The 12,259-nt window shown below is 41.4% G+C and overlaps 1 protein-coding gene across 1 annotated transcript in view; it reads left to right on the forward strand.

Annotated features, from left to right (window-relative positions):
- Positions 1–8,778, forward strand: part of npr1a (natriuretic peptide receptor 1a) — a 33,463-nt gene extending 24,685 nt beyond the window's left edge. The window contains exons 12-22 of the mRNA XM_040020751.1: positions 181–285; positions 2,077–2,148; positions 2,315–2,474; positions 2,560–2,715; positions 6,139–6,307; positions 6,660–6,806; positions 6,891–7,014; positions 7,366–7,434; positions 7,519–7,693; positions 7,808–7,906; positions 8,391–8,778. Coding sequence (XP_039876685.1) covers positions 181–285; positions 2,077–2,148; positions 2,315–2,474; positions 2,560–2,715; positions 6,139–6,307; positions 6,660–6,806; positions 6,891–7,014; positions 7,366–7,434; positions 7,519–7,693; positions 7,808–7,906; positions 8,391–8,536 — 1,422 coding nt within the window. The 3' untranslated portion in view covers positions 8,537–8,778. The remainder of the gene's footprint in view (positions 1–180; positions 286–2,076; positions 2,149–2,314; positions 2,475–2,559; positions 2,716–6,138; positions 6,308–6,659; positions 6,807–6,890; positions 7,015–7,365; positions 7,435–7,518; positions 7,694–7,807; positions 7,907–8,390) is intronic.
- The last annotated feature ends 3,481 nt before the right edge of the window (positions 8,779–12,259 follow it).

The raw sequence follows: 12,259 nt of genomic DNA on the forward strand, positions 1-12,259 counted from the left end.
ACCTCACCTGCCTGCATATATATATATATATATATATATATATATATATATATATATATATGTACACACACACACACACCTATCCGATCTAACCTCCTAAATGATCTCAACCTACCAATCTACCCATTTTGTTTGTAGAGCATGATAGGATTTAAAGTAGCAGCCTCTGTGTTTTTGTAGATGCGAGATGTCCAAAATGAACACCTGACCCGCTTCATTGGCGCCTGTATCGACCCGCCGAACATGTGCATCATCACAGAGTACTGTCCAAGAGGCAGCCTTCAGGTACGTCACACCCAGCTAATGTTTTGCTAGAAATCTGTGCATTATTTTTCATCGACACTTTCAGCTTGCATGTCAAAACCCTGGTCCAGTTTTACTTTATACAGATTAGAAATATTGCAAAAAGTCAGAACAATATTTCCAAATAATATAACTGCACAACTTGTCCACATCCTCAGTTTACTTTGGTTAGATCGTGACAGCTCTTTGGATGCAAACTCTGACATCAAACCTGGAGATGCCTGCTGTGTGGAGCTCGTGTTAATACGGGAGCAGCTGAAAGCACTGCAGCCATCCTCTGCTCGTTCATTCCTTACATTTTTTCATATGAGATGTTTTTTGTGTTTCAGATGTTCTCTCTCCTCTCAGCTACAGTTATCTGTCAGCACTGTAGCATAGCAACCTCCCAGCACAGTAACCTAGCAACATGCAAAGGTTGATGTGGGCCGTGTGGGGGTTTGGGTTGTTGTCAGATGACCGCTGGATGTCAGGGCTGTCATCCTAACACAGAGCAACTCAGGCGGTTAGAGTTATTTTGAGTTTGTGCTCTGAGATGAGGATGATGCTTTTAGTGTGGGGAGGAAGAATGAATATCAAATATCAGCTGAAGCTGCTGCATGCAGATAGTCACAAGCAAAGACACCATTACTCTGCTGAGTGATTCAGTATTCAGTACACAATTTTAACCATGCACAGAAATGTCCTCGCAGAGCAGAAGTGTCCTCAGTGTCTGTCACTGAGGACCAGTGTTGGTCAAGTTACTTGAAAAAAGTAATCAGTAACTAATTACTGATTACTTCCCCAAAAAAGTAATCCAGTTACTTTACTGATTACTTATTTTCAAAAGTAATTAATTACTTAGTTACTTTTTAAAAACACGATTTACAACCTGAAGAGGTGATAAAGTGATAGATCTTTCAGCCCAATTCTACTTTTTCTACATAATCCATCATACAAAATGTAATCAAATGGAAAAGTCTCTTTTTTTTTAACTTGTTTTATCAGTTTTAATCTTTTAACTTTATGCATCAAGCAAAAATTTAATTATATGCAACATTCTCTGACTGGAAGAAATTAGTTTAATATTTAAACCTATTTTCTGCACATTCCAGCACATGAAATAATTTTTTGTGTTTACACTCACTCTTTCAAATAGATGCAAGTAAAACACAGCAGAAAATAAATAAAGTCAAAGACTCAGCGGTCCTTTTGCTCTATTTTCACCTGTATAGCAGGAGTAGGGTAGGCGGAGGTTTACCCTGGTGCAGGTGTGCCGCAGCGGTCATTGGAAGAATCCGCGAGTTTCTCTGTGAGTTTCCCATTACGTCGTTGCGCACTCGGTGCTTGCTTGGAAGTTTAGGGGATTTTTTCGCTGTAAAAAGAATTTTTCTTCCCACGCACAACGGACACTAATGTTTTTGTCACTTTTTATGGAATCAAACTCAAAGTAAGGTCAGTACTTCCACGCTTTAAACGCTGCACACTCATACTCTCTCCCGCACTCGATATATTGTCCGTTGTTGATCTGCACACAGCTGTTGTCACGAACGTCGCACTTGCTTACGTCACTGTCATGAGACATTCTCGAAAAAAATCACGGTTTTAGTAACTCAGTAACACAGCATTACTACGGGAAAGTAACGGTAATCTCATTACCGTTTTTGCAATAGTAATCCCTTACTTTACTCGTTACTTGAAAAAAGTAATCGGATTACAGTAACGCGTTACTGCCCATCTCTGCTGAGGACCTCACTTGGACTGAATGGCCAACATGCGTGTGTGTCTGTCCCTCAGGACCTGATGGAGAGTGACAGCATCACACTGGACTGGATGTTCAGATACTCTCTCATTAATGACATTGTCAAGGTAAAAACTTGTCTCTGTGGCTTGGGGGGGTGGGGTTACAGAAAACACATGTAAATGAAAAAGTATGAACGAGGTCTCTGACATCAATGTTGGACTCATGTTTCGATTCTAGAGAGCTTCAGACTTTTCACCTGAATCAGCTGTCTGTCTGTCTGTTTGCCTCCAGGGAATGGCATTTCTCCACAACAGCGTCATCATCTCCCATGGTGACCTTAAATCGTCCAACTGTGTGGTGGACAGTCGCTTTGTCCTGAAAATCACTGACTATGGCCTGCAGAGTCTTAGGACCAGAAACTGCCCCGAGGACACACATGCTTACTATGCACGTATGTATTGAAGCTGACGCTATACATTAAAGACTGTCTATGAGGATGTTGTTATCACTGATATCAGTTATTGATCACTTGGCAGGGAAGCTGTGGACAGCTCCAGAGCTGGTGAGGATAGATTGTCCTCCGAACTGTGGAACACAAAAGGGGGATGTGTACAGTTTTGGGGTGATCCTGCAGGAAGTGGCTCTGCTCAGAGGAGTTTTCTACCTCGACTCACACTCTCTCTCCCCTAAAGGTGAATGTGTGTTTCTCAGGGTTAAATTAATTCAGTTCAACCTTATTTATACAGCAGTCACCTCAAGGTGCTTTATATTGTAAGATAAAGACCCTACAATAATAGGTCAGTAGATTAATGTGTGTGTGTGTGTGTGTGTGTGTGTGTGTGTGTGTGTGTGTGTGTGTGTGTGTGTGTGTGTGTGTGTGTGTGTGTGTGTGTGTGAGATGCTGCTCAGGGCGCACACACATTAACAGGTAAATGGTTCACACAGGACCTGTCCTGCCTCGGTCATCACGTGTCACGTTTACATGAAGCCTGGAACAGACCCGAGTCGGTCAGTGGGCTGGAGATGCTCTTCTGACCTGAGTCGCTGCTGTAGGACAAATAAACGAGACTTGACATTCACACCAATTGTCCGCATGCTGAGCTTCTAATATATAAGGGAGAAGTTGATAGACAAAGCTCCATTTTTAGATGCTTGGCAGCTTTCTTTTGTAGCGATGTCACAGCACCAAAAACCGTTTTACAGCATCTTCCACTTTAATTTGAGGCATGAATCGAGCAGCAACCTCATAATAGCATCAGCTTCAGGCACCACAGCCAGTTTCTTTACTCACATGGATATTTCTGCTCGAGTTCAACTACAATCCTAATGGAGTTATCATCTCTAAATTGGTGCCATCGGCAATGACCTCTCTCAAGTCCCAAACCAATTATCAGTTTTTTCACTGTAAGAACAACTGAAGGACAGAAGAGTTGTTTTATTTCACTTCAACGTGTGGAAACAAAAATTAAAGTTTTAATACACTTCTGATCCCCCCCCATTTTTCAGCTTCACCTGAGCTCTGTTCTGACAGCTGAAGTTCTAAAAACATCAGTTTCTTACTTGTGCTCACTTTTGGAGTGGCTGTAGAGCAGGTCATCTGCTAATTGGAACATTGGTGATTTGATCCCTAACTGCTTGATCTGCGTGACTTGCCCTTGAGCAAGATACAACCCCCCAAGTTGCTCTGTGATGTTTTTATCGGAGTGTGAATGTTTGAAAGCAGGTGGGAATAGGGTATATTGTATAAAGTGCTTTGCATACTCAAGTATAAGAACCAGTCTAATTAGCAGACAGACCATTTCTTTGTTTTGATACTTCAGCACTTCCAGGTGAACACTGCTTGTGCACTCAGGCCTACCTATCTCACAATGGTAAATTATCACTCCAAAATGTCCTGGATCCACATTAGGATTGACTCCAAAAGTTCATCCTGTTTCATGGAAATCCATCCAGGACTTTCTGAGCACCCTGAACCAGCCTCGTGAGGATGAAAGAGATCTGAGCCTGTGTTTGGAGCTTCTGTAGATTTGTTTATCAGCTGATTTCTTTCAGACTTACTTCAATGACATGAGGTTTGTGTATGGTGATTGATGGATGTCACAGCTGTCAAATGTAATAATTTTACATCTTCAAGTTCAAAGATAATCGACCATTGTGGGGGTAGAGTTCACGTAGCTACTCTGCACTCTGTTGGCACATGGTATTGAAGAAGATAACAGTGGAGGAATTATATCCTTAAACTTAGTTACAACCCTTTTAGAAAGACATCTGCTGTAATTAAATGTATTCCCAATAATACATCCAATAATGTATTAATGCTGTGTAATCCATTATTGTAAATGTATACAGTGGGGCAAAAAAGTATTTAGTCAGCCACCGATTGTGCAAGTTCCCCCACCTAAAATGATGACAGAGGTCAGTAATTTGCACCAGAGGTACACTTCAACTGTGAGAGACAGAATGTGAAAAAAAAATCCATGAATTCACATGGTAGGATTTGTAAAGAATTTATTTGTAAATCAGGGTGGAAAATAAGTATTTGGTCACCTCAAACAAGGAAAATCTCTGGCTCTCACAGACCTGTAACGTCTTCTGTAAGAAGCTTTTCTGTCCCCCACTCGTTACCTGTATGAATGGCACCTGTTTGAACTCATCATCTGTATAAAAGACACCTGTCCACAGCCTCAAACAGTCAGACTCCAAACTCCGCCATGGCCAAGACCAAAGAGCTTTCGAAGGACACCAGGAAAAGTATTGTAGACCTGCACCAGACTGGGAAGAGTGAATCTACAATAGGCAAGCAGCTTGGTGTGAAAAAATCAACTGTGGGAGCAATCATCAGAAAATGGAAGACATACAAGACCACTGATAATCTCCCTGGATCTGGGGCTCCACGCAAGATCTCATCCCATGGGGTCAAAATGATCATGAGAACGGTGAGCAAAGATCCCAGAACCACACGGGGGGACCTGGTGAATGACCTGCAGAGAGCTGGGACCAAAGTAACAAAGGTCACCATCAGTAACACACTACAACGGCAGGGAATCAAATCCCGCAGTGCCAGACGTGTTCCGCTGCTGAAGCCAGTGCATGTCCAGGCCCGTCTGAAGTTTGCCAGAGAGCACATGGATGATACAGCAGAGGATTGGGAGAATGTCATGTGGTCAGATGAAACCAAAGTAGAACTTTTTGGTATAAACTCAACTCGTCGTGTTTGGAGGAAGAAGAATACTGAGTTGCATCCCAAGAACACCATACCTACTGTGAAGCATGGGGGTGGAAACATCATGCTATGGGGCTGTTTTTCTGCCAAGGGGACAGGACGACTGATCCGTGTTAAGGACAGAATGAATGGGGCCATGTATCGTGAGATTTTGAGCCAAAACCTCCTTCCATCAGTGAGAACTTTGAAGATGAAACGAGGCTGGGTCTTCCAACATGACAATGATCCACAACACACCGCCCGGGCAACAAAGGAGTGGCTCCGTAAGAAGCATTTGAAAGTCCTGGAGTGGCCTAGCCAGTCTCCAGACCTCAACCCCATAGAAAATCTGTGGCGGGAGTTGAAAGTCCGTGTTGTTCGGCGACAGCCCCAAAACATCACTGCTCTCAAGAAGATCTGCATGGAGGAATGGGCCAAAATACCAGCTACTGTGTGTGCAAACCTGGTAAAGACCTATAGTAAACGTTTAACCTCTGTTATTGCCAACAAAGGTTATGTTACAAAGTATTGAGTTGTATTTTTGTTATTGACCAAATACTTATTTTCCACCCTGATTTACGAATAAATTCTTTAAAAATCCTACCATGTGGATTCATGGATTTTATTTTTTTTTTCACATTCTGTCTGTCACAGTTGAAGTGTACCTCTGGTGCAAATTACTGACCTCTGTCATCATTTTAGGTGGGGGAACTTGCACAATCGGTGGCTGACTAAATACTTTTTTGCCCCACTGTATGTTAAGAAATGATCAGACAAAGGAGGATTCACAGGATTGAGTCTTCTAGAATTAGAGCATCAACGTTTTTAAGTGTTTGTGTTTCTACTTACCTCTTACTGCTGAATGTGTGTGCTTTTGCAACCTATGCCCCCCCCCCCTCCCTCCCCCCAACAGAGATTGTGCAGGCGGTGATTCATGGTGGCACCCCACCCCTCCGCCCCTCCCTCTGCTTCCACAGTCACAGTGAGGAGCTTGGTGTCCTGATGCAGCGCTGCTGGAGTGAAGAGCCGAGCGAGCGTCCCGACTTCAACACCATCAAGATCCTGCTCAGGAAGCAGCACAGGTGAGGGAGAGGCAACAGACCCACATTTATTCTGAGACAGGTTTTTATGATGCTCTGATTAATGCTGAAGCAGGAGACATGCAAAAAATCTCAGAGTATGCTCTCAGCTGTACAAAACTTTTATTCAGCTCTCTGTTTGGACACTAAACAGAGCTGGCAGAGAGCATCCCCGGTAACTCTGTAAAATCAGCCAGTAAAGAAAGAAATATTGAAATATAAATATTCATGTTGTTCTTTCACTAAAATAGAGGCTGAGAAATGAGAGAAATATGTAGAAAAACTGTCACTCACAAAACAGAAAGCCAAACACCTGTCACCCTGTCTGTCTCTGTCCAATCATGTGTCTCTTCAGAGGATATGGCTCTAACATCCTGGACAATCTGCTCTCCCGGATGGAGCAGTATGCTAATAACCTGGAGGAGCTGGTGGAGGAACGAACGCAGGCCTATCATGAGGAAAAGAGGAAGGCGGAGGCCCTGCTGTACCAGATACTCCCACAGTAACTATACTTCAGTACTACTGCCCTGAATACTGCACTAAATACTGGATACTGCAGTACTATAACATCCTATTTATGTGTCAGTTCTGTAGCAGAGCAGTTAAAACGAGGAGAGACAGTTCAGGCTGAAGCGTTTGACTCTGTCACCATCTACTTCAGCGACATCGTTGGCTTCACCACTCTGTCTGCAGAGAGCACGCCACTGCAGGTTGTTAACCCGGAGGAAGCTACAGGGAAACCATCCACATGAGGGTTCTCCAACTCAGGTCCTGGAGAGAGGTACTGTCCTGCAGCTTTTAGATGCATCCTTGTTCCAACACACCTAAATCAAATGAGTGGCTTGTGACCAGGCCTTTGCCAAAATTGATGGCATGCTGAACAAGCTGCAGGACAGTAGCTCGCGAGGACTGGAGTTGGAGACGCCTGATCTATACGTTCAAATCACAACGTGCAAACATAAGGCTGCCATCTGCTGGTTTGAGCTATTATTGCAGTACATTTCTGATTGTTTTGGTGTGAAATCTCACTCACCTTCTGTGTCTGCGTTTTCCTCCTGCAGGTTGTGACGTTATTAAATGACTTGTACACCTGTTTTGATGCCATTATAGACAACTTTGATGTATACAAGGTACAATTTGCTAAACTGAGCTAATCTAAGCTACATCCCACCTGTGAGTCAGATCAGTTTACCGTGTACATCTTCACCTTTCAGGTAGAAACAATCGGTGATGCCTACATGGTGGTCTCAGGACTACCTGCGAGGAACGGTAAACTTCACGGTCGAGAGGTCGCCCGCATGTCCCTCGCCCTGCTGGAAGCTGTCAAGAGCTTCCAGATTCGACACCGACCCAATCAGCAGCTATGGCTCCGCATCGGCATCCATAGCGGTACTACATACACTGCAGCCAGAAATACTACAATACACGGCATTACTATCACTACTATCATTACACTACAGTAAAAGAACAGTGCAGACTTAGTGTTGGTGTGTGTGTCACCAGGTCCGGTATGTGCTGGCGTGGTTGGGTTGAAGATGCCGAGGTACTGTCTGTTCGGAGACACGGTCAATACAGCGTCACGCATGGAGTCAACTGGGGAGGGTAGGACCTGCTTCCTGCTAAGTAATCACATGTCTGTGTCCACCAGGACAGGTCTAACTTGATTGGTTCTTTAGTCTAATCAACTCTGATGGCGAAAGACAAAAACATCATTTAGTGTATGTTCTAGGAATAAAGTGAATCTAAAAGATGGATGTAGCCACATACTGGTTTGTTGCACCTGCTGCCTATTTGATTTTTATAAAGCCAGAGGTGACTTTCAGCCTCCCCTCTTACAGTTGTTATGAAGGGAGAAATTATTTACACAGGCCAAACCAGTTTGTGTGTCAGGCTGTAAACATGTTTATTTCTGCTAAAGTTTTAACATGGGTGTCTATGCTGACTGATTTGCTGTTGGAGCCTTTGGTGAACATTAGAGGAACTGCAGGTTTTGGGACCTTACATATTTGTCATGCTGTGCTTGTACTTGAGCACTTTATCCCCTGCTCGGCCAGGTGTGACGTCATGCGTTGTTGTGTCTTTGCAGCTCTGAAGATTCACGTGTCGGAGGCGACTTGTCAGGTTCTGCAGGAGTTCAGCTGTTTCCAGCTGCAGCTCAGAGGAGAGATTGAAGTGAAAGGGAAAGGACGCATGAGGACATACTGGTTGCTGGGAGAGAACGCCACTAACTAAAAGATCAGGAGGACATCAAGAACCCGCCTCCTCATCTTCTCATCTAATTGGACAGAACATTGTTTAAGATGACAGATAAAAGACTGAGTGAACTTTCACCAAAGACTGTAGAGAAAAAAAAAAAAGATAGGCAAATGTTTTACTGTAAGATAAATTAATCACGAGGAAGAAAATGTGTAAATACAACAATAAACTGTGTTTGCTACCTGTGTGTCTTTATTGTGAATAAATCCATTGTCATATTTGCCACATCAGGTGATTTTTTTTTTTTTGCATGTTTTAAGTTTATAGAATAGTCTTTTATTGTCATTGCACATGTACAATGAAATTATGGGTTCTCCACACCAACTGTGCCAGATTAAATATAAATAGTAGACAGCAGTAATAAATAACAAACAGAAGAAATATATATTATCGAGAGGGATATATACAAAACAAGACAAAGGCACACATTAGAGGATCGAGTGCTTGGACAGAGTGCAAAGGACTTGGTCTGAGAATAGAGTCCATGTGTGAGTGGCCTGAATGATGAGGGTTACTCAGGTTGCAAAAGGCCCTAAAAATGTGTGATTTATTTCAGTTTTTCAGGATTTAATTGTACCGTGTCAAAACTTTATGTTCACTGTGATTTCAGCACAAAAATTTTTCTCAGTACTACAGCTTCTAGGTTTGCTGCCATTGCCAGTGGTTATGAATGGTCACTCGTGTGAAATATAATAAGCCATAAGGGTGAATTGTAACTTTAAGCTGCTGTTGTGAAAGATGGTGTTTTGCTCGATACTTGGTAGAAGGACTGGTTTTTAATATAGCCCTTTTCTACTCAAATTGAGCACTCAAAGTTCTTTATACTACATCTCACACACATACATGCAAGCACTTTTTTCTTTCTGTATTTACAGAATTCATGATTTTATCAATTACAGCATGTAGTCCACATCCTGAAGCAGCAAAGCAGTCCCAGACTATCACACCACCATATGTTAAAGTTACTATGATGCTAGTTTGATGTCAGATGTGACAGATTGTTGAATCATGAACTCTGACCTTAACAAGACAACTGAAGACTGCAGTTCTTTAGGTGTTGTTAGGGGTTCTTCTGTGACCTCTTGGATGAGTTGTCAATCCACTCTTGGAGTAAATTTGGTAAGCCAGGCACTCCTGTGAAGGTTTCCACTGTTCCAAGCTGGATAATGGCTCTCACCGTTTTTCACTCGAGTTATAAAGCCTTAGATATGGCTCTGTAAACCTTTCCAGATTCATAGATGTCAGTGACTTTGTTTCTCAGCTGTTTGTGGCATGTGCCTGATTGTGGCATGATGACTTGTTTTTTTGAGATCTTTTAGCCTTTCACTTTGTCAGACAGTGAAATATTTTTTCCCTTTCTAAATGAAATCATCAGTTATTAACTTTATTTTGTATTTACTTAGGTTATCTTTGTCTAATATAATAATGTGTTTAATGATCTAAACATATAAGTGTGATAAATATGCAAGACAATAAATAAATGCAGGAGTTGGCAAACACATACGGATCCACCCACCATTGTGCATCACTAGAGGTAAAATGAGAAACCTACCAATTAAACAGAGATTTCTAAAAGAGAGCCTCAGGTTTCAATGTCTTCATTAGTTCCTGAACATGACTTTTAAAGGAAAGCAGCTACTCAGATTGTCAATGGAAAATTGTATTTAGTAGTCAGTATAATTTACAACTGTTTACAACTTGCATAGTTCCCATTTCTGTATAACTGTATATCTCAGATTTCTGTAAAGTTATTTATTTCATATTCTGTATAGTTTTTCATATTTATATCCTGTTCATAGCCTGTACATACTTATAGTTATAGAATATTCACAACATACTTCATACCGTGTACATTATAACATACCATAATAGACCCATTTCTGTAATATACTTACATATCTATATTATTGCTAATACATATTGTAATATATCTATATCACTAAAGCACTTCTGGATGGATGCAAACTGCATTTCGTTGCCCTGTACCTGTGCATGTGCAATGACAATAAAGTTGAATTCTATTCTATTCTATTCTATTCTATTCTAATCTTTTAATGATATAAGTTTGCATATGGTAGAATACTGCATGTAATCATTTGTGTTTAGAAGTATATAGTTGGTGGCATATTGAAAGAATGTCTCATCCTAGGAGGTCTGTAACAGTCCAGGGTGTTCTGGCGTTCACCCCCACATCCTAGGAGTATGGGAGAGGTCGTACCTTGTCTTATTGTTTTACGGTAGGATTAACGTAGCTATATCTGTCTTAGTCTAAGTGCCTTTTGGTTTGATGAACTGCTGGACTTCGAGACCAGCAGGTTTCGGGAAGTCATTTATGGGGTCACACTCTGACACCACACACACACACACACAAGCACCCACTGAAGTATAAATAAAGACCGGGGCAGTTTCTCAGCGCGAGTCTCAGTTCGGGAGGCTGCCCTTGGTAGCAAGAAGTTCTGTGTGTTTCTCTTCTCTGATTCTCTACTGAAGAAGTGTTTTAGAATATACCTCTTAACACAGATAGTTCCATCATTTTTCATGTCAGTAACATGTATTCAAGTCCACATCAATTAACATGAATTTGTCTATGAAAACAATACAGTCCACTTTAGACAATCCAGCAGTTTTTCTAAACCTAAAGTATTTTGAAATCGACCACTGTTGTAACAAATCAGTTTATACACTTTCTTCCTTCCTAGATGTTCTGGGATCAGCTGTAAGTGCTGTTATTACAAAATGGAAGCATTTAGGAACCACAGCAACTCAGCCATGAAGTGTCAGACCATGTAAAGTTACATAGTGGGTCACTGGGTGGTGAGGTTTAAGTGACCAAGTTTAAGTCACCAACACTCTGCCGACTCAGTAACTGCAGTGCTCCAAATCTCCTCTGTTATTAACATCTGCTCAAAAACGGCACCAGGAGCTTCATGGCCAAGTAGACCCTGGAAGTGGAATGTGCAGGTGGTCCAGTTCTTTCTCCTAGAGTGTGCAGATTGATTTTTTTGTTTTTTGTTTTTACTTTACTTTATATTGCCCTGTTTTGTCCATAATAAAACTAATAGATATGTGCTTTATTTTAAAGCACATATAGTTCCAAAATAGCCCACTGCAGAGTAGTCAAATGTGGTTAAAAATCTGGATTATTCTTCTTCCCACTGTTCTCTTTGCTGGTCTCCACAGTGAATCATCATCTCCATTTCCTCCTATCCCACTATCCTCCTCAGTTGTACCAACAGACAACAATGGATGATAAATATGAACAAATTTTCTGCCTCTGACTTTTTGGACCAACAACAACTATTTCTATCTTTTCTCTGCTTGGTTCTAAAAGGTTTTGAGACATTTAGGAATTAATGTCATCCATGCAGCTCATTTGTTTGGCTGTCTTTTTGTCAGTGCCAATGTCTCCAAACCTTCCATCACAGCAGGTCTCACTACCATCTTTTAAACATTCCATTTCACATTCTTCTTTTTGAGTTTATGTTGTTACTGGTTTTTACTTGTTAGATGTTGACATTTGGGATGAATAAAACCAGTTTTTTATTTTATTTTATTATTTTGTACATACTTCAAAAGTATCTCAAAAGGTGGTATAACAGCAGTCTAAGTGCAGTAAGCAGACAAGTACTGCGTACTTTACAGTTCTTCAATATTTGCTCTACAACACTATAAACACGCTGAAGCCCTTTCCATGCTGTT

This window comes from Simochromis diagramma, unplaced genomic scaffold (assembly GCF_900408965.1).
Source record: "Simochromis diagramma unplaced genomic scaffold, fSimDia1.1 OVJJ01000753.1, whole genome shotgun sequence".
Lineage (NCBI taxonomy): Eukaryota > Metazoa > Chordata > Actinopteri > Cichliformes > Cichlidae > Simochromis > Simochromis diagramma.